Raw genomic sequence first — 20,165 nt, forward strand, 5'->3', positions numbered from 1 at the left:
CCATTTGGGGGCCACCCCAGACAATGCTCAGGGCATATTCCTGTGTCAGCCTTGTGCAAAGCAAGTGGACTGTTCGCAGTGCTATGGCTCCAACGGCCCTTGGGACAGAACTAGCTTCTAATCCTAGTTCTGCTGCTATCTGCGGGCCTTGTCAGAGCCTTTCTGAGCCTCAGTTTTTTCATCTGTCAAATGGTTGCAGAGTGGTTCTGAGACCCCAGGAAGCTCATGAATGGCGTGCATCCTCCAGGGCCAGCTACTTAACCCCTGGGTAGTGGGTAGTGTCCTTGCGACTCACCCTTCTTACTGGACAGAGCCGTGGAATGACAGTCACCGTTTGTTAACGGTGGCCCCTCTGATGCACACTGCACTGTCCTCATTTTGTGGTGGGTGTGAGACATGCTCTTCTCTCCACCGTGGGGCTGGCACCCTTCTCGCTGATTGTGAATATCCTGATCTACCTGCAGTGGGTTTCCCCGGCTCCTCTGGGTTCTAATCTCTGATCCTCTCTCCCCAAGGAGGAAATGAAAATGCCCTGTGGGGCGAAGCGAGTGTGCTATGTAAGTCTTTATCCCCCCCAACCCCCACTTTGTATTTGGGCCATGCATAGTGGTGCACAGGGCTGACTCCTGTGCTCAGGGATCACTCTTGGAGGGCCCAGGGGACCAGATGAGGTGCTGGGGATCCAGCCCAGGTTGCTATGTGCTAAGGGAATACCCTACCTACTGTACTCCCCCTCTCCGGCCCCCTCTACCGTCATTCTTTATTACTGCCCCCCTTCCTCCCTTCGCCCAGGTCTGGTGGCTGGGTGGCATCCTTCACCTAGAGGAGGTCCTGGCTCCCAGCCCCACCCGGCTGTGCCCTCCCGAGGAGCACCCAGGCCCGCTGCTCCCAGGACAGGGTCTCAGCCTTGCCCCAGCCTTGCTGCCTGACCACTTCATAAGCATTCGTTATCCAAGGCTCACTCCTCATCACCCTCCTGCTTGCCAGGCAGTGCCCCGTGGTTTGCTGTTAACAGAATAAACAGCCAGAAGAAAGCGGGAGAAAGGGAAGGAGAAAGGGGACTCTTGTTACGCCCCTCGTACTCTTCCTGGCCTGGAAAGTGCGAGCGCTGGGCTGAGTGATCAGCTCCAGGGAAGCCTTGGGGTGGGGGCGAGGGGGAAGCAGGATGGCCTTGGTGGCTCCTTAGGAGACTCCCAACCCCCTCAGCACCCTGCAGTGGTCAGGAAGGACTTTCAGGGGCAGCGAAGGGGCAGTGGGCAGCCTTTCGGAGGGGGCAGGTCAGAGTTCCCAGAGAGCTCTGGGAAGGCGGCTCTCGGTGGGGAGAGGAGGACTCGGGCCCTTCCCGTGCTGGGGTCTCCAGTCCAGAGGGTGAGGGGGCCTCACGGCAGGGTCCAGGTCCCAGGAAACTTGGGTGGCCAAGGGGTTGGGAATGAGCAGAGGCTCCTGCCTTATGTGTTCCGGGCGGGTGGGGAGAGCCCCGTGGGGCGCAGAGGGAGGATGGCGACCACCACCTCTTCTGAAGTCCCCTCTCCCCACAGATGGCTGCAGGGCCGGTGATCTACCTCCTGGGCTGCCTTGGCCAGGCCAAGGCCGAGTGGCCACAGCCCCTGTGGCTGGAGCCCCTGGAGGACATGATGGAGGTCACAGCAGCCTCTCCCGCCTGCAGGCCCAGGAGGAAGAGGAGGTGCAAGGCCCTGCGCCGCACTGCCCGCCAGGTACAGTGCCCCGGGAGGGCGTGCACCCTCCCCCTTCCCAGCACAGATGGCCCCGTGGCAGGACAGGGGCTGACCTGCCCGCACGCACAGAACCCAGAGCCACGCCTGGCCGGCTCCTGACCCCAGACTCAGAGCTCGGGCCTGGCAGGACTCTGGCCACAGAGCAGTGGCCGCCTTTGCCTCTTCACTCCAGGCAGCTCCCAGGACAGATCTGGGGCACTGCCTGCCTCTCTGCCCCCACCCATCCCCGCCGCCCCCCACCCCACGTCAGCCCAGGGGTCACTCCCTGTGCATGCCCAGGGACCACCCTGATGTTCATGTCCTTTCTCTGCGGGGGCTGGTGCTGAGGGCGGGGGCTGAGGCTGCAGCCCAGGAGAAGGGGGGGAGGCAAGTGTCCCCCTGGGGTCCAGCCTCTGCTCCTCCCTCTCCCTCACAGGGTCACCCCCAGGAGGCTGAAGAGACGTCTGCTGAGCAGAACGGGGGAGAGAATGCAGGTAAGGGGCGGGGTGGACCCTAAGCAGAGATCTTTGGGGCCCCCATCCACCCTCTATGAGCCCTCCCCTCCTCCCCATAGGCGGTTTTCACCCACTGGCCTCCTGCTCCTCTCCCAGCCTGACTTTCTAGAAGGCTCAGTCGCTGCCCTGCACCAAGTCTCCCCTCCCCGTCACCTGAGCACCCTGAGAACCAGTGACCCTCTTTGCCCGCAGGACAGCCCTCCCCGGAGGCTGCAGTGCGGGGCACTGTGGTCCGTGCCATGCAGAAGGTGCTCTGGAGCCGGTAAGGCCTGGCTGTCCGCTTCCCGGCATCCTGCCGGGAAGGGCTGTGATCTGCGGGCAGGACAGAGGGAGCCTGCCAGGGGCAGAGAGCTGAGCCTGGCTCTGGCTTCAGGCCTTGAAACCATTGTCACTCAGAAAGCTGGTTCAGGTCCCCTGGATGTCACCAGTGTTGTGGTGGTCCCCGCCCAGAGGGGCCAGTGAGTGCGGTGACCCCCATGCCCAGGGAGGCCAAGATGTGGCGGAGGTCACAGAGCACGTCCAGGGCAGGTTGGGGTTCACTCAGTGCCTTGCCTTGAGGATGCCTCCACTTCAGGGGTGCACAGACACATCCCAGAAGGGCCTGTACTGGGGGGGTGCCAGTCAGCCTGGCCCTGGGGAAGCCGCTGACGCCCCGCCTGCACGGACAGTGACCATGCTTGGTCCTCACACAGCCGGGGGGAGAAGAGGGGGCTCGTTCAGGTAGGGAAATGCCCAGAGCAGAAAACAAAGTGGGCCCAGGCCCTGCCACGCAGCCGGCTCAGCACCGGCCCCACCTCAGCCTGCAGGAGCTCCCGGGCCTGGCGCTGAGCAGGGAGGCCGTGGAGGGCATCGCTGTGGGCATCGAGGCTGCCCTCTTCAGCCTGACACAGGCCACCAACGGCCACTACAAGAACAAGTACCGCAGTCTGCTGTTCAACCTGCAGGACCCCCGGAACCCCGTGAGTGGGGCTCTGGGCTGGTGTGGTGAGCAGTGGGGGGGGGGGCTCGGGGCAGAGCTGCAGCCCCTCTCCCGGCCCCGCAGGAGCTGTTTCTCAAAGTGCTTCGCGGGTCTGTGCCCCCCCACGGTCTGGTGCGCATGAGCTCCATCCAGCTGGCGCCCCAGGACCTGGCCCGCTGGCGGGACCAGGAGGAGAGAAGGGTGAGTCGTGGGAGCCAGCCGTGGGGGTGATGGGCAGCAGGAGGGCAGTGAGGACAGGCCATGTGACCGGACGTGACCACACAACTGAGCCCTGGAACGGAGGAGCAGGAGAGACGGGGGTTGGGTGGGGAGAGAGCCAGGGCTCCTGCCCCAGACAGCCTGAGTGCAGAGGGTAGAGGGTGAGGGGCCCGGCCCTAGACGAGGCCTCTCTCTCTCCTGTCTGCGGCTGGTTGGGCATCAGGGGGACCCGCAGGGAGAGCCCAGAGTCTGCGGTCATGGGCACTCACCTGCCATCATTGGGGAGTGGTGGCCCCTGCAGTGCCTCAGCTCCCAGCCCAGCCGCAGTAACCCCAGAAAAGCCTTTCTGCTGCCTCAGGATGGGGGAGTCACCCCTCTCATGTGTCCTGAGCCCAAGGGGCTCCCTCCACCCTGGGGCCGGCACTGACTGGCATTGGGACTGCTCTCTTGGTGCTGGTTGGTGGCCCAGCGAGTAGAGAGACTGAGGCAGGGGTGAGGCTCTTCATACTCTGGCCAGTGAGGCTGGGACCTCTCTACCTACTCCAGCAGTTTGGGAAGGGGCACCCTCTCAGGACACACTGCAGGGCCATGCCACTGACCCAGGCTAAGAATCCCAAACACTGTGTCCCAGGACACACAGAGTCCTCATGCTACTTAATAGGGACACCCTTCAGTTAACTCCTCAGAGCTGAGAGCAGTGGAGAGCTTGCCCCTTGCATCATCTTCCTCCTGGCCTGGCTGGCACGTCCAGAGCCTGCCCCCTGTGGGTGACCACCCTCCCTCTGTCAGGAGCTAGGTGATTGGGGCACAGTCTGATTGGGGAGTGAAGGCGAAGTTCAAGAAGGCTTCCTGGAGGAGGCTAGGCCTGCATTGGAGGGACGAGTGGGATGTGGAGGGGCAGGATGGAAGGCGAAGGGCCCTCCTGGACAGGGCAAGGCCAGGGCCGGCAGTGGGCAGGAGCCGGAGCCCCGGGCGAAGGCCCCCAGGCAGGAAAGGCCCCTGGGCTCTGGGTGCCGGGTCCCCGGCCTGCTGAGCAGGGCTGCTGCGCCCCGCCAGGGCCTGGAACGCCTTGAGCAGCTGCAGAAGGAGCCCCGCAGCCTCCCGGCCTTCAAGGTGACCCACAAGGGGGAGGTGGAGATCCTGCGGGACACGGACCAGAGCCTGACGCTCGAGGACCTGGTGGTAAGTGGAGCCTGGCGGGGCCCCACTGTTCCGCTGCGCCAGCTGAGGCCGCCATCTGCGGGGGCATCACACCGGGTCTGGGCGAGCAGGGGGCCTTTGAGCAGGGCCTGCCCACTGCCCCGCTCCTTGGTGCCCGACCCCAAGTTGTCTTGTGTGCAGCTGCCCTCCCACCTGATGGGTCTGTTGGGACCGGGAGGGATGCCCTGGTCCAGCCCTGACCTCTGGCTGTGGGGCCGCGGCCCATTCTGTTCCATGCAAAGGCTTGGAGATGTAGCACGGCGTCTCGGTGGCACCCTGCTGTGTAGGCCACTCTCTGTGGCACCCACTGACCGTGCCAGAGGCACGAGTCTCGGGGCGTGTGCCCTCCCGCAGCCCCATGCAACTGGGGTGTCGGGAGGGACTGCCGCCTCAGAGGTGATTCGTGGACAAAGTGGGGTGCAAGGTTGAACATTTGATCCCAGTCATTTCAGCGAAAGCCCCCCCGCCTTCGACCCCAAACCAGTATATATAGAAAAACCTTTAAAACCAGGAATGCCAGAAGAGTGACAGTTGTCCCTGAGTGGTGGGACAAAAGGGGTTGATTTTGGTTTTTCCCATAATTGTGTTACCAAGCGCGGGTTCCCTTTGTTAAACAAGTGTCGTCTTTGGGGGAATGTGCCCAGTCCCCGAGGTGCACAGCTCACAGCGATGGCCAAGCGGCCCCCCCCACTGTGCCCCTCTCTCCTCTGCTCCCAGGGCCCCGTGATGCCACCCATGCTGGAGGACCCCGCCGAGCAGCGCAAGCCCCACGTCCCGGACCCCAGCAGCCACATCTGCACGGGTGGGAGGGCAACTCGGGAGGGTGTAGGTGGGCCGGAGGGGCTGCGCGCGGGGTTCAGCGGCACTCGGCCTGCTGGGTCTTGGGCAGTGGCAGGGTGGGGGCTGGTATCGGCTGCGCTGCCTGGCCCCCGTCCAGCTGCTGCCTCTGTCCTTCGCAGGCCCGGACCCCACGTGTGAGCCGCAGGACTCCCTCAGAGCCCCCGGCAAGGTGGCGGACAAAAACTTCCAGAACATTCTGAACTCAGCCCCTGTGTGCTCTCCAGAGATCCCCCAGAGTGGGCTGAAGCCTCCCGTGGAAGCCCAGGACAGGTGTGAGCGGGGCTGAGGACAGGCGGAAGGGCCGGTGCGGGGTGGTCTTCTGTTAGAGCAGCAGACCCAGCTGAGACTTTCCTTTCTATATGGCCCCAGGCAAATCCTGCTGCGGTGTGCCTCAGTTTCCCCTTCTATGCAGTGGAACGAACCAGCCCAGCCCTCTGCCCCCAGCCCCACTCACACAAGGATGCGCTCAGTCACAGGACTTGGTGAGTGAGGAGCGGCTGGGGCCGTCCTGACCTGCTCTGCCCTTCCTCTAGGTCACAGATGCCCGCTGGGCCTCCCAAGGCCGCCCCCAGCCAGCCGCCCTGGGAGGGGGCTGTGGACATGTTCTCCATCCGGCGCTTCCGGGCCAAGGCCCAGCTGGTGTCAGGACACAGTTGCCGACTCGTCATGGTATCCGGTCCTGCCCTGTCCCGGGATCCCCCAACGTGCCGCAGCCCAGAAAGCTACCCCCACCCCCAGCCCCCACATGGTTCTTCCCATCCCTCTCCCTCTTTCAGGCTGAAGTAAGTTACTGGAGTCCACTCCGGGCCTGGCCCTGTGTTGGGCACAGGAGCAAATGAGATGCCACCTTCATCCTCAGACACCAGGGTTAAAGGACACCTGTGACCCCAGGTGTGAGCAGGAAGGAGCCAGGAGGGACTGGGTCTCCCTGACCCAGAGGACGGTTTGCCAGTGGTAGTCGAGTGACTGAGCAGCTGATGTAGTGGTAGAGGAGCGAGTGAGGGCAAGTTGTAGGGGTCTAGCGGGGACAGAGGCTGGCGTCCAGGGAAGTCAGGCCTTCTGGGACTCCTGCCCAGCCTCCCTGTGGGCTGTGGCTCCTTGGTGGCTGGCGTTGAGTCTGTCCTAGCCTGGGGGGGCAGCTGGAGTGCTCACTGGCCACCCTGGCTGCCCGCAGGCCCTGCCAGAGGTGATCCGCTCAGCAGGCTGCATCCCCTCCAGCACCGTCTGGGACCTTTTGGCCAGCCTCTGCCCAGCTGATGCCAAGGTGAGGGCACGCGGTGGGCCCGCCTCTGCTTTGGACCCTCCAGGGCTGCGCCCACACACTCACGGCATGACCTCTGGGTGAGCCGGGGGTATTGGCAGGTGCCCCCGATGACTATCCCTAAAGCTGCTCTTCTCCCTGCAAACACAGGACGTGTGCGTGGTCAGGCTGTGCCCACATGGCTCCCGGGACGTGCAGAACTGCCGCCTGCTCTACTCCTACCTCAACAACAAGCAGCGCCACGGCCTGGGCGCCCTGGAAGACATGAGGCTGGTCCTGCTGCCCCTGCCTGCCTTCCAGCCGCTGCCGGCCAGATTCCGCCCACTCGGAGGCCCAGGTGACACCGCCACCCTCGGATGGTGACCAGATCTGGGTCAACACAGAGCACACGGGCAGACACATCTCGGGAGGGAATTCCTTAGATGGACAGCAGTGGCCATGGTGGTGCTGCCTGGCCCGTGACTCGCTACGTGCCAGATTATTCGCCTCCGCTAGCTGCAGTTGTGCCGGGCTACACTGTTGTAGTGTGCTAAAGTATTCAGTTGTCGCATACTACCTTTTTTGTTGCAGTGTAGTCCCTGTTGTCGTGTACTCAATTTAGTTGTCATGTACTCCCTGCTTAATTGTATGGGTGACGCTATTTAGTGGTAGTGTGAGACATTATTTAGGTGCTATACTCCCTGCTTAGCGGTGATATACTCACTATCCGTGGTAGTGTCTCTCTGCTGTAGTGGTGTTTCTCTGTCGTACTGTGTGACACTCTCCCCGGTAGTGTCTCACTGCTGTAGTGTGCTACGGTCTGTGTAGTGTGCTCAGACTGGAAACAGCCCCGTCAGAAGGGGGCCAGTTCCTTTCTTTTGTTACCAGACACCGAGGCTAAGGTGGGGAGAAGGCAGGGAACAGGGACCGGCATCCACACAGCCAGCCAGTGGCCGGTTGCAGCTGGCTCGAGACGGAGTTGCAGTCAGCTCACCTCGCCAGGCAGCCTCCCAACTTGGGCCACCAAATGGAAGTTTCTGGGTGGCCACACCTGAGACAGGGAGGAGTATGTGCAGTCCGACTGCACTGGGCTGAGACTGACCCATGTGCAGGGACCCCAGGAGAGGCCTGTTGGCGGCCTCTAGGGCTGGGTCTACAAGCAGTGGACTGTCCCCATTCTCCTTTTTTTTTCTTTTTGGGTCACACCCGGCGATGCACAGGGGTCACTCAGGCGCTGCACTCAGGAATTACTCCTGGTGGTGCTCAGAGGACCATATGGGATGCTGGGAATCGAACCCAGGTCGGCCGCATGCAAGGCAAACGCCCTACCCGCAGTGCTGTTGCTTCAGCCCAGACTGTCCCCATTCTTGGGCCTGCCTGTCCCAGGGACAGTGAGGTCAACAGAATCCAGAGTCCTGTGGCCAAACCATTGTGCCCTTTGCTGCCCGGCACACCTGTTCCCACATGAATCCAATCTCTTAAGATTTCGATCTCTCTCTCTCTCTCTCTCTCTCTCTCTCTCTCTCTCTCTCTCTCTCTCTCTCTCTCTCTCTCTCTCTCTCTCTCTCTCTCTCTCTCTCCCATCCCTGCTAGCTCAGGGGCCCACAGCATGCCCAGGAAGCTATTCCTGAGGGTCTCCTCCTACCCGCCGGCCATGGCCGGGCTACAGTTTATGGGGGTTCAGTGTTGCTCTGACTATCTCTGCTCTAATCCCCCCTTCCAGGCCTGGACGTCACTCACTCCAGCCTGTTGCTGGCCGTGCTGCTCCCCAGAGCAAAGCTTCCGGACCCCACAGAGTCAAGCCTCTTGAAGGGGAAGGTCCGCAAGACGGTCTCCTTCAGCAAACGGGTGGAGCTGAGATGCTACCAGCCAGAGGCCAGGAAGCCGGCGGTGCCCCCAGAGGGTGTCCCTGCCCCCCAGCAATATCAGGACGGAGGCAGCCTGACCCCCAGGAGACCGTGTACATGGCAGAGACCCTCCAGAGGCAGGGGCAGACTGTGGGGAGAGCCTGAGACCAGGCAGCGTCCTGAGCAAGGACAGTGTCCCCCAGAACTGCACTGGAGCCAGTCCTGGCACCCCTGGTCAGCAGCACCAACAGATGCTGGTCAGAGCCATGGCCAGCACTTCTCCAGGACCACCTGTCCCCGCCAAGCCCTTCTACAATATCTTGAATCCCTGGTGGCCATGAGCCACCAGCTCCAAGCCTCACTCGGGTGTCCAGACCAGGTCCTTGCTCCTCCATCCTTCGCCACATCTGCCCCACCCACCACGACATCGGAGATCCTTGGCCTTGTCTGCCAGCTCCCCACACTACCTGGCCCCCTGGGCTTGGCCTCTGACTCCTCTTTGGACCCAGCAGAAGAACCTGTCCCTGAGTGTCCCGAGGAACGTGACCCTGAGTGTCCCTAGACACCCATCAACCCCCAGGAGAGAGGCTTGGATTCCCTCCCGGGGCTGACACTCAGCCCTCTCCTGGGGGAAAGGGTGAAGAAGCAGGGGGTCAGCTCAGTACACCTGTCCTGTTAGGGTTTCCTGTTCTGCAATCTGACTGATGTTGATTTTTGGTTCAATAGAGAATTTGTCAGAATTGAGACTGCATCTGCTGGCCAGTAGAACGGACCTGGCCCCGGCCAGGTGTGGGTTAGCGCATGGGTATGTCTCTGTGCCCACACACACACACACACACACACACACACACACACACACACACACACAGCTGAAGTGCTGGGAGTGGAGGGAAGGGTCAAGGCAGAGCCCCCCCCCCCCCCCGCCACCGCCAAGGCACTGAACCTTCACTACAGCCCGGAACTTCTTCCATTGTTTCCAAGCCATACAGAGCAGTGGCTGGGGGCTACATAATCCCAGCTCAGTGCTTGGGGATCACTCTAGGTGGTACTCAGTGCCAAGGGTGGAACCTGGGTCTCCCACATGCAAAGCCTGCACTCAGCCCACTGAGGTCTCTCTCCTGGCTTTTTATAAGTCCTACCAACTAGGAGGAAGAAGCCATGGGAGTGAAGGTGGGGTTATAGTAGGAAAGAGAAAGATGTGGTGTGGGAAGGGACATGGGCACACTAAGGTTTTCAGGGAGAAAATAAAACATGTTGCAATGGTTTCTAAATGTTTTCAATTACTGGGATTCTTTGGTCTCTGTACAGTTGGGGTCTGCCACCAAATTCTCTCCATGTCTGTGTGTGTGAGTGTGTGTACGTGGCTATGAGTGTGTGTGTGTGTGTGTGTGCGCGCGCGCGTGTGTGTGTGTGATCACACATCCATGTGTGGAACACTATGGAGGAAGCGGGGAGATGCATGTGAGATGATGCTCCGGCCAGGCAGAGAATGCAGAAAGCCACGGGCGGGCCCTGGGTGGGGGATCTTGTTAGCCCTGCATGGTGCTGCTTTGCCTGGGACCTGGAATGAGATGTCACCACAGCTGCTGCTGTAATTGGGTCTGTCTCCAACAAACTGCATCTGGAAACTGCCACTACTTCCCGGCTCCAGGAGTGAGCTTCTAGCAAGATCCGCCCCCTCACACCCGATCTAGCCTTGGGGGCTGCACCCCGCCCCCGTCACCCCGTCCCAAAGTCCTTATGAAGCAACCTTCCCCTGGACTCTGCTGGACCTGGAAGCCACCCTGGCGCTGTGATGGTTTGGGGAGTCTCCTGGCCCCCTGAGCTCTGCTGCTGCCCTACCCACGGTGGACAGTAGAGGGGGCCCTCGGCCTTGGGATGAAGGTCGGGGCTGGCAGGTCTGGAGGCTGAGCTGGGGCTCCGCGGGGTGCGGGAATTTAGTGCGAGGACTGGAAGCGGAAGGGTGGGGTGCGGGCATGAGGCCAGAAGTGGGAGCTGGACAGATGACCCAGAGAGAGGGGAGGGGCTCCTTGGGAACTTTCCGGGCTTGAGGGGCTCTAGAGCGCCACAGCCTCCGCGCTACCTATAAAGGACGCGAATTACAATGCAACAACGCTACAGCTCCCTTCTGAGCTGCCACTTGGACGGTTTTCCTGAGGCAGTGGGGGCTGGGGTGTGGGTGGCACGGCTTTGCCACAGGAGACGGAGGAACGTCTGCTGCACCCCCGACTTCCTCGGCACGCAGGAAGAACGGGCCTTGTCCACTAGGCTGGGACTCCTTTCAAGCGTCAGTGTCCCCCTCTGTCCAGGGAGGGCCCTTAACACCTCGCCCGGCAGAGCAGGGCGAGATAGGGCAGGACCTCGAGACCCTGCAGGCTTCCTCGAGGCTGGGGTCTGGGCAGCAGGACCTCCCTCCGCTCTGGACATAGTCCACAAACCCTGAGCCTTTCTTTTTCTGTGGAGGAAGCCAGGAACGCGGATTAGGGCTGGTTGTTGCCAGGGGGCGTGGCCGGCGGTTGCTAGGCTCGATGTGCGTTGCTAAGCAACCCTGGGCGGGGCTGCGTTGCTAGGCCGGAGTAGGAGTCTCCAAGGACCTAAAGGGCCACCCGGCTCCTCCCCTCTGTTTAGTAGAAGGCGCCCCACGACGCTGCTCACCCCAGACTTTCTTGAGTCTCAGCCTCCCCCAGGCTGGACTCAACCTCCGAAGGTCTTTCCGGTTCACACCCTCGCCGCTCTGGGATCCTCCGGGCTCCGAGTCTTTTTGTGCACATGTCTGTGTGCTCAATTCTGCGATGGGGAGGGTTGGGGGTCGCTTTTGGGTTTCTATAGCAACCGCTACCATGTCACCCCTTTCCTCCCAAAGGTTTGAGCGACGGTTCCTGAAATTTGCATATATCTGCATGTCATTAGCATAGAGGCGGGGCCGGAACTTGTTTGGGCAACTATCCCTGGACAGTTCCCTTTGCTTTTTGCTCAGCCCCTTTGATGGGCACGAGGGTTGCGCATGCGTGAGTGTTTTGTTTCTTACTGTTTTATGCGTGAGTGTTTTGTTTCTTACTGTTTCCCTAATTAGGGGTGGGTGAGCAACTCTAGTTTCAGACCCCTGGTCACCATCAGTATGAATCCATCCAGGTAAGCCTGACCAAAGACATCCTCTCAAGACAGCGACTGGCCTGGTTGGCATCCCAGTTCCCTGGTCTCTGGCTGAGTTTCTTTCTCTGTAAGATGGGGATGATGATGCCACTTTTACATGCACCGTGGCGGTAGCTGGCACAGAGCAGGCACTCAGTGGTAGCGCCTCAGGAGTCATCGGAAACAAATCAGCCTCCTTTTTAGCAGACCTGACAACTGAGTATGGCAAAGAGCCTCTTGGTTAGAGTCAGTCTGTTTCCTGGAGGCTGAAAGCCTGGTTGGTGAAATATGTACTCTCTTCCTTCACCCCACTTCACCCCCCCACCTCAAAGGGACACCCCCACCCCCACCCTTGGTCTGTCTAAGGAAACAACTTTTTCCAGAAACCTTGCATGCCTGTCTTAAAGTGGCAGTTGAAGTGGGGTGATGAAAGGGCAGAGAATGGAGGTGAAGGTGACTGAGAAAATGGCCCAGGAAGTGTGGTCTGCTCCACGCAGGGGACGGAGGGCAGAAACTCTGCTTGGAGAGCCACGTCTGAGCTTAGCCAGAGAGGATGAAGGGACCCTTGGGCCACCTTGTAGCCCTCTGGGGCCTCGCTGTCCCATCTGTGAACAGTAGAAATGCCCCCCACTGTGACTTGGAGTCAGCTCAGCATGGAATTCACTCTCACTTCTTGGAGCAGGAGGCCTGGGGGCCTGGGCTGGCAGCAGAGACTGAGAGGGACCCCGAGTGTGACTGGGATGGGCCGCAGACCTCATCCTGGATGTTCTTGTTTGCACTGATACTCTCTGAGAATTGGGTGGTCCTCACAGGGTAAGCCATCAGAGAGCATGTCCTTTCCCCAGTGTGTCTGTAATCTCTAAGGTCACAGGTATGGGAGAGGTCACACAGGTAAGGGAGAAGAACAGGTTGGTGTCTCAGTTCTCAGTGAGGTTCAGTTGATGGACGTAACTGGGGCTGGCTCCTATCTCAGGCAGAGGAAGTCCGTTGGTGATGGAGAGGTCAGGCAAGGGCTGGATTATGGTTGGCTGACTGGCTTCCTGGAGGAGGCAAGACTCCATGGGGGCATACCCTGCTGCTGTCACTCTGATCCCTGTATGTGGGACCTCCGTCTGCCGGAGGACGGCAGCCAGCCAACTCCTTCCCTGCCAGCCACCTGTGCGCCACAGGTAAGGGTTCTGGGGACAGGCTGAGAGCTTAGTAGTGCCCGGCTGGCCTTGCCTGTGCCCCCACTCTGGGGGCCAATTAAGTCTCGTCCCTAGCCGTGCCGATTAACAGTTAATAAGGCAGCAAACACCTGCAGCTATGGAGGCGAATTAAGAGCAACAGTCGGCATAATACACAACCCGATAAGTGAGCAATTAACAACCGGAGAAAGATTAATAGAAGCAATTACATCCTACTTGGAGCTCTGTAAATACCACGGCCGGTGACTGGGGGATTCGGGCCAGTCCTGCCCGGTTCCACCCCAGGTCACAGCCTCTGCCAGGAGGGGAGCCAGCCCAGTCAGCCAGGACTCCAGATCACCTGAGAAAGACATGTGGCTAGAGATGCATATAGCCATGCAGAGGAAGGGTCTACACAGTGAGTCCCACAGACACAAATTCCCCACTGTCATCCCCATGCACATTCACAGAAGTGGGTACACACAGCTGCATGAAGGTCATGCCGGAGGAGCACACAGGCATTCGCAGGAAGTAGCCGATGTCACTCCCCTGTTTGACACAAAGCTGGGATTGCAGGCTCCCAGCCCCACGCATATATAAATTTGGACTCATGGACATACCCAGCTGCACTCTGACAGGTTCTCCCGTGGCTGAGGCATCTGATCTCTGTTGATGCCTTCCTGGCAGCGAGTGGTCCCTAGTGGCTGAGAGTTACCACTGGAACTGGGGGAGGGGTGCACAGAATGTGTGTGAACACAGATACCATGATGGCTGCACACGTGTGTGCTTGCTTGTTTGTTTTGGGTTTTTGGTTTTTTGCTTTTATTTTGGGTCACACCCAGTTATTCCTGGCTTGGTACTCAGGAATTACTCCTGGTGGTGCTCAGGAAGCCATTTGGGATGCCAAGGATTGAAACCGGGTCAGCCTTTTGCAAGGCAAGCGCCCTACCCGCTGTACCATGGATCCGGCCCCACACATGTGTCCTTGCAAGCATGTGTTTTATCTCTTCATGCAAGCACACATGGGAATGTACATCTGTGTGCCTATATGTGTGAAGTGGAACATGAGGTCCGTGTGGGAGGTAAGCATGTACTCTGTCCAGCAGATCTGTGACTGCACCGCTGGGAACATGGGTCATGTGTGATGTGGTTTATATGTGATACCCTTGTCTGAGAAATTTTTGTCTCATACCTCAGTGAGACTTCCTCTATGGCAACTGAGAGACATCCATAGGATACTTCCTGGGGAGATTGGGGTGATGATGCCTGAAACTAGGGTGCCCCTCCCAGTAAGGTGTCCAAAGGCACAAAAGCCAAAGCAATAGTATAGGGTGTAAGATGCTTTCCTTGCAGGAGATTGAGTTGGGTTAGATCCCCGGCATCACATATGATTCCCCAGGGCCCACTAAGAGTGATCCCTGAGCACAGAGCCAGGAGTAGACCCTGCCACAGCGGGGTATGGCCCAAAAAGCAAACAAAAAGAAATGGAGCTGCAGGTGAATTTCTTCTGATGGGAATCAAATTTGCTGATAAGGGACTCAGCCCTGTCAAGGCCACAGCTCAAATCTCTGGGTGGCCTGAGCCCTCTTCCTTCATTCGTGCCTGGCCCAGGAGCTTCCCAGGGAAGAGTCCCTGCCCCAGCCCCACGCGCTCCATCCACAGTCTGGGCGCTTCTGTCACAGACACCGCAGAGCCAGTCCCGGGGGCAGCGCAGACACACAGTCTTGAATGCAAATATGGAGGGTGCCGCTCAGGCCCCTCAGACCTCCTGCCCATGCAGGCTCGCTGCACACTCCCCAGGGCTGGTGCACACCTTCCCTTCCTGCCCTCTCCCCTGCCCACACACCCGCCACTCTCCGCTCCAGCCCAGCATCAAGCCTGAGGGCCCAGGGGGCACCCTTCTGCCAGCCTGCCCCAGCACTAGCCTGGCCAGATGGTGGAGGCCGCCAGGCCCCAGGAGAGCGCTCCATCACCACTAACCCGCCGGCTGGCAGGCGGGAGCACTGATGCCTGGCGTAGACAGAGGGGCCAGAGGTGTAAAGAAGGAGGTAATGAGGCTCACCAGCTCTCCCACCCTGGACCCCGAGGAGACCTGGCCCGGGGCCTCTCCTTGTTGGCAGCAACACACAGACACAAGACAATGTCACCTGGATCGCTCATGACACTCAGGCTTCCACAGCAGCGATGGCACCCAGATACGGCAGGCCCTCGCTCCCTGACACCCCCCAGGCCCAGAAGCCCCTGGCTCTCACCCCGAGCTTCTCACCGTGGCCAGCACTGAGTGTACGGTGGGCCCAGCCAGGCCCCTCAGCCCCACCTTGCTCCCATTATCCAGTGAAAGCCATGGGAATCGGGGAATCACATCTGAGGCCCCCAGAGCCAAAACATCTGCCTACCCAGAGTCGGAGTAACAGTACAGTGGGTAGGGCGCTGCCTGGCGCATGGCTGACCTGGGTTAGATCGTTGGCACCCCAATATGGTCCCTTGAGCCCTAAGCGCAGAGCCAGGAGTAAGTCCTGAGCATCACTGGGTATGGTTCCCCAAAAAAACAAAGCAAACAAAAAAAAACATGTCTTCCAACTCTCTTCCCATCACTCAGTTCAGCCTTCCTTCTGTTCGACTATTTTCTTTCATCCTTGGCCTTTTATTCCTTCATTTGTTCATTCATTACATCAACCAGGAGGGGCACAAAATAAGCCATTCGTTTGGTCCCGTGGCCTGGCAGCCCTCCTGACATCCTGAGCAGAGGTGCAGCGGCTGGAAGGGAGATGGGGGGATGGGGGCAGGGGGCTCTGAGCAAGATGGGGAACGTGCCGAGAGGGTGTTCCCGCCCCTGCTTCTCTCAAAATGAAAGCAAAGGTGGTGCTTGTGCAGCTGGAGGGAAAGAAGCCAAATCCCAGGATAATAGATAATAATAGCTAGCACTTCCCTGAGCTTACTCTGTGCCAGGCACTTTCTAAGTGCTTTACTCGAATTAAGGCAGTTCGTTCTCTTAACAACCTGAGGAGGCAGGTACTGTGATGAACCCCCACCTGAGGCACATAGAGGTTAAGGGACTTGCTCAAAGCCAGGCAGCTTGTCAGGGTCACCCCAACTGTTTAAAGAGCCACCGAGAGATAAGAATACAGAAAGAGGCCCTCGCCTTCCGCCTGCTCCCCTCCTCGTAGTGCCCCGGGCTCCACCTGGAAGCCCGTGACCCATACTTCAGCCAGTATCCAGGCTTCTAGGGAAAGGTTGTGGATGGCAATGAGGCCTCTGGACACTGGAGCTGGCTCCAAGCAGTTGGGACAGGGAATTCCAGGGCCCAAGGGAGGCAGGAATAGTCTATAGGAGACTGAAGTCCCCAGTGGGGAGCATCCTGGGGCCCGTGTTGAAATTTTGTTGTGTGTAAAAGAGACCTAAATGGGATATTCTAGAGGCACTGCCTCCGCTTTTTCAACCCGCGACTCTTTCACTGGAGAAATGTTCAAGAACACCAGATATATCAGTATATAAAATAGGTCACTGTCACTGTCACTGTCATCCCGTTGCTCATCGATTTGCTTGAGCGGGCACCAGTAACGTCTTCATTGTGAAACTTGTTGAAGCAATAGCACAGCGGGTAGGGCATTTGCCTTGTATGCAGCCGACCCGGGTTCGATTCCTCCATCCCTCTTGGAGAGCCCGGCAAGCTACCAAGAGTGTCTCGCCCACATGGCAGAGCCTGGCAAGCTACCCGTGGTGCATTCGATATGCCAAAAACAGTAACAAGTCTCACAATATAAAATAGGTATACAAAGAAAATATTTTCAAAGATAAATATTTTAGTTTTTAAGAAATTTACTTTAAAACAATTCTGGGGAGGTTTTCCCAAGGGATTCCCAGCAATTCTCAGCTAACCAGGCTGGTAGTCCAATGCAGGGGCCTGAGGATATGGTTCTGTGGTGTAAGGATTATTTGGGTCACCCTGATAGTGCTCAGGGGAGCTGGATATAACAAGGGTCACTTAAATACAAGGCATGCACCTTAATCCCTGCACTACTTTTTGGGGTGTCACACCCCATGATGCTCAGGGTGCACCTCTGGCTCTGTGCTCAGGAATCATTCCTGTTGGTGCTCAGGGAACCATATGGGAGACTGGGAATCGAACCCAGGTCAACAGCATGCAAGGCAAACTTCCTACTCGCTGTACTATCTCTCCAGTCCCTCTCCAGCCTCTTAAAACAAATATTTAAGGTTATTTGCAACCCCCACATTCAGCTTTGGGGTCTTGAGCTACAGTTTAAGAAGCTGAATCCTGGGGCTGGAGCGATAGCACAGCGGGTAGGGCATTTGCCTTGCACGCGGCCGACCCGGGTTCGAATCCCAGCATCCCATATGGTCCCCTGAGCACCACCAGGGGTGATTCCTGAGTGCATGAGCCAGGAGTGACCCCTATGCATCGCTGGGTATGACCCAAAAAGCAAAAAAAAAAAAGAAGAAGCTGAATCCTGGGGGGAGTTGGAGGTGAGTGGGGAGGGGAGGGAGAGTAAAGCCCCACTAGGGGGGCCCTGAAGCCAGGAAGTGGCAGGTCCTGTCTAGGCCTCCAGGCACTCTGGCTTTATTTTATAAAATAAAGGGGTTTTGTTTGTTTGTTTGTTTGTTTTTTTGCTTTTTGGGTCACACCCAGTGATTCTCAGGGGTTATTCCTGGCTCTGTGCTCAGGAGTTACTCCTGGTGGTGCTAGGGAGACCATATGGGATGCCGGGGATTGAACCTGGGTCGGCCACGTGCAAGGCAAACGCCCTACCCGCTGTGCTATTATACTATACAAAAACTATAAAATAAAGTTTTGATTTCAGGGATTGAACACAAGGTCTCCTGCATGCAGAGTAGCTCTGGAACTCTAGCAATGGTACACACACACACACACACACACACACACACACACACACACACACACACACACTCCTCTCCACTCACTCCTTCCCAAATTCAGTTCCCAAGAATGACTTGATTCTCAGTGGTGCAGTCCCTCCCACCCTTTCCCCAACCATCCTGCACCAGGGATTAGGGAAAAGTGGAGGCTCCTGCAATTAAAGGGGGAACAGCTATGTCAACACAGCCAGCCCCTTGCTCTGTTTCCCAGGCCCCAGGATTCCTGCTTGGTCTCCAGAGACTTTTCTACACAATTACCCAGGCCCTGAAATTTTGGTCTCAGTGCCAGCCAGGCCCTTGTTATGCAAATATAGGCAAATGAGATGCAAACGGAGCAACCCCAGATTAACAGAGAAATCCCCAGCAGCTGGAGGAGTCAGCTCCCTTACGCTTCCCCCAAATCCCGTCCCCCAGTCTCTGCACACCTGGCCCTGTCTGGTCCCTCCCCCTTGCTACCACTCTCCTGTCCCCCACATTCCGTTTGCTGAGATATGAGGATGACTTTGCGCAAGATGAGGACAGCAGAGCCCTCTCCCACCCTCCCAACTTGAGATCCATGCCCACCTTCCATTTTTCCTTCTCTTCTTTGAGGGGTCTTGGGGCCCGACCAGGCAGTGCTCAGGGGCTACTCCCAACTCAATGCTCACGTGCCACTTCCATTTTGGGGCACCTGTGCAGGTGCTAGGGCTTGAACCCAAGCCTCCCACATGCAAAGCAGGCACTCCACGCCTGCTAACGTCTCTCCCAAGGCTCCCCTGCCCCTCTTCTCAGGAGACCCAGGCAGGGGTGGGAGTGATGAGTAGGGCTTGGGGAGAGGGGGAGCTTTGTTTTACCCCGATAACGAGGGAATTTATACAAGGACAGGGTTGAAGGTGAGATGCATGTATTTAGACACTCATTAAGACTCAGACACATAAATCCAGCCCGGCAACCCTCCCCCCTCTTCCACTGACACACTGTAAATTTTTGTTTTTGTTCTTTTTTTGTTTGGGGCTGTACCCTGCAGTGCTCAGGGCTTACTCCTGGCTCTGCACTCAGGGCTCAGTACTGGCAAGCTCAGGGTGGTGCTGGGGATTGAAGCTGGGTCACTGTGTACAAGGCAAATGCCCTACCCACGGTACTACTGCTCTGGCCTTGTCATGCTATAAAGTAAGTGAAAGACATCAAGAGTTGTGGGGGGATGGGGGAGACTGCTGGATGAAGGACCCCAAGTCTGTGTGAAGACCGGAGGGACTAGAAGATTCTGCCAGAGAGAGAGCTCTACGGGCTGAGTGCAGGTTTGTATGCAGGAACCATGGGCTCCATCTCTCGTACCTCATGGTCACCACTGGGAGTGACCCCCCAAACATGGAACCAGGAGGAACAAAAAAAAAAGGGGGGGGGAAAGATCCTGCCCAGGACCAGACCCTGAGGACGGAGCTGGGCATGTGGAAAGAGCCCGGGTTGGGGCAGCGTCTCCCAGAGCTCTCTGGGAGGTTAAGTTGGCGTCTATGCCCTTGGGCACTGCCCCGGGGAGCCGGGCCCGCTGGCCAGCCCATGCAGCCCAGGTCCAACTTCTAAAAATAAGAGTCGCGAATCTCAGCCCCCGGTTGGTTCTGCAGGAGCCTGTTGCCTTGGCAACCCCTTCTCAGAGGCCTCTCTCCCGGCTGCCCCGTTTGGCTGTTGGTCCCTGTGCCAGTCCTCTCTGCTGGCCCTTCTGCTGGCCTCTGTCCCGTCCTCCGGGGGAGGGAGGACAGGGTGGCCCAGGGTGGGACAACCAGAGAAGCTTGGGGCCCAGCAGAGCCCAGTGACCTGAAGGTGGGGTCTGGCGGTAGGGGTGTGACTGTGCCAGGGCTGGGCCATCCCTGTGTGCGCTGTGTCCATCCAGGAGAATTGGATCCAAGTCCATGCATGTGACACGTATGTCTAGGTCATTGAGGAAAACCTAGCTCTGGTCTTTCTCTGCTGACCCTATCCCACAGGGGTGCTCACTGCTCTTCCTGGGGGTACAAGGCACGGAGTTCCCAGGGTGAGCCAGAGGTCAGATTGTTAAGGGGTCAAGGTCAGCATCTTCTGGGGTCTGTGGCTAGAGAGCAACTAAATCTCAAGCCTGCTCCACTGGGGCAATGGGGAAGGACATGACAGGTGAAACAGTGTGCTGAGTATCTGCATGTGTGCATGTGCCTGTGTGTCAGTGCGTGTATCTGCATGTGTGCATGTGCCTGTGTGTCAGTGTGTGTATATGCACGTGTGTCCGTGTATGTGCGTGAGTATGTGCATATACCAGTGTGATGTGTGTCCATGTGTGTGAGTGCATGTGTGTGCGAGTATGTGCATATACCAGTGTGATGTGTGTCCATGTGTGTCAGTGCGTGCATGCACATGTGTGCATCAGTGCATGTGAGTGCCTGTGTGCGTGCATGTATGCGTGCAGACGTGTGTGCATGTGGCCCTGCAC

At 58.4% G+C, this 20,165-nt stretch overlaps 2 protein-coding genes across 2 annotated transcripts in view; both read left to right on the forward strand.

Annotated features, from left to right (window-relative positions):
* The window catches only part of LOC129404955 (SPOC domain-containing protein 1-like), a 25,861-nt gene extending 24,304 nt beyond the window's left edge, over positions 1-1,557 (forward strand). Inside the window, exons 2-3 of the mRNA XM_055139868.1 lie at positions 516-544; positions 1,539-1,557. Of these exons, the coding sequence (XP_054995843.1) occupies positions 516-544; positions 1,539-1,557 (48 nt within the window). The remainder of the gene's footprint in view (positions 1-515; positions 545-1,538) is intronic.
* LOC101541151 (SPOC domain-containing protein 1) lies at positions 1,558-9,290 on the forward strand. Its single transcript, XM_004603729.2, has 12 exons — positions 1,558-1,715; positions 2,152-2,209; positions 2,423-2,492; positions 3,030-3,189; positions 3,273-3,389; positions 4,464-4,589; positions 5,325-5,409; positions 5,567-5,717; positions 5,981-6,116; positions 6,622-6,711; positions 6,859-7,045; positions 8,411-9,290. Exons 1-12 carry the CDS (start codon positions 1,632-1,634, stop codon positions 9,094-9,096), a joined length of 1,950 nt encoding a protein of 649 aa, XP_004603786.1. The 5' UTR covers positions 1,558-1,631; the 3' UTR covers positions 9,097-9,290.
* The last annotated feature ends 10,875 nt before the right edge of the window (positions 9,291-20,165 follow it).

The sequence above is a fragment of the Sorex araneus genome, chromosome 5 (assembly GCF_027595985.1).
Source record: "Sorex araneus isolate mSorAra2 chromosome 5, mSorAra2.pri, whole genome shotgun sequence".
Lineage (NCBI taxonomy): Eukaryota > Metazoa > Chordata > Mammalia > Eulipotyphla > Soricidae > Sorex > Sorex araneus.

Coding starts and splice junctions, on each gene's coding strand:
- LOC101541151 (XM_004603729.2), top strand. CDS start 1,632: ATGATGGAGGTCACAGCAGCCTCTCCCGCCTGCAGGCCCAGGAGGAAG. Junction 1,716..2,151: donor TGCGCCGCACTGCCCGCCAG/GTACAGTGCCCC, acceptor TCTCCCTCACAG/GGTCACCCCCAGGAGGCTGA. Junction 6,712..6,858: donor TCTGCCCAGCTGATGCCAAG/GTGAGGGCACGC, acceptor CTGCAAACACAG/GACGTGTGCGTGGTCAGGCT.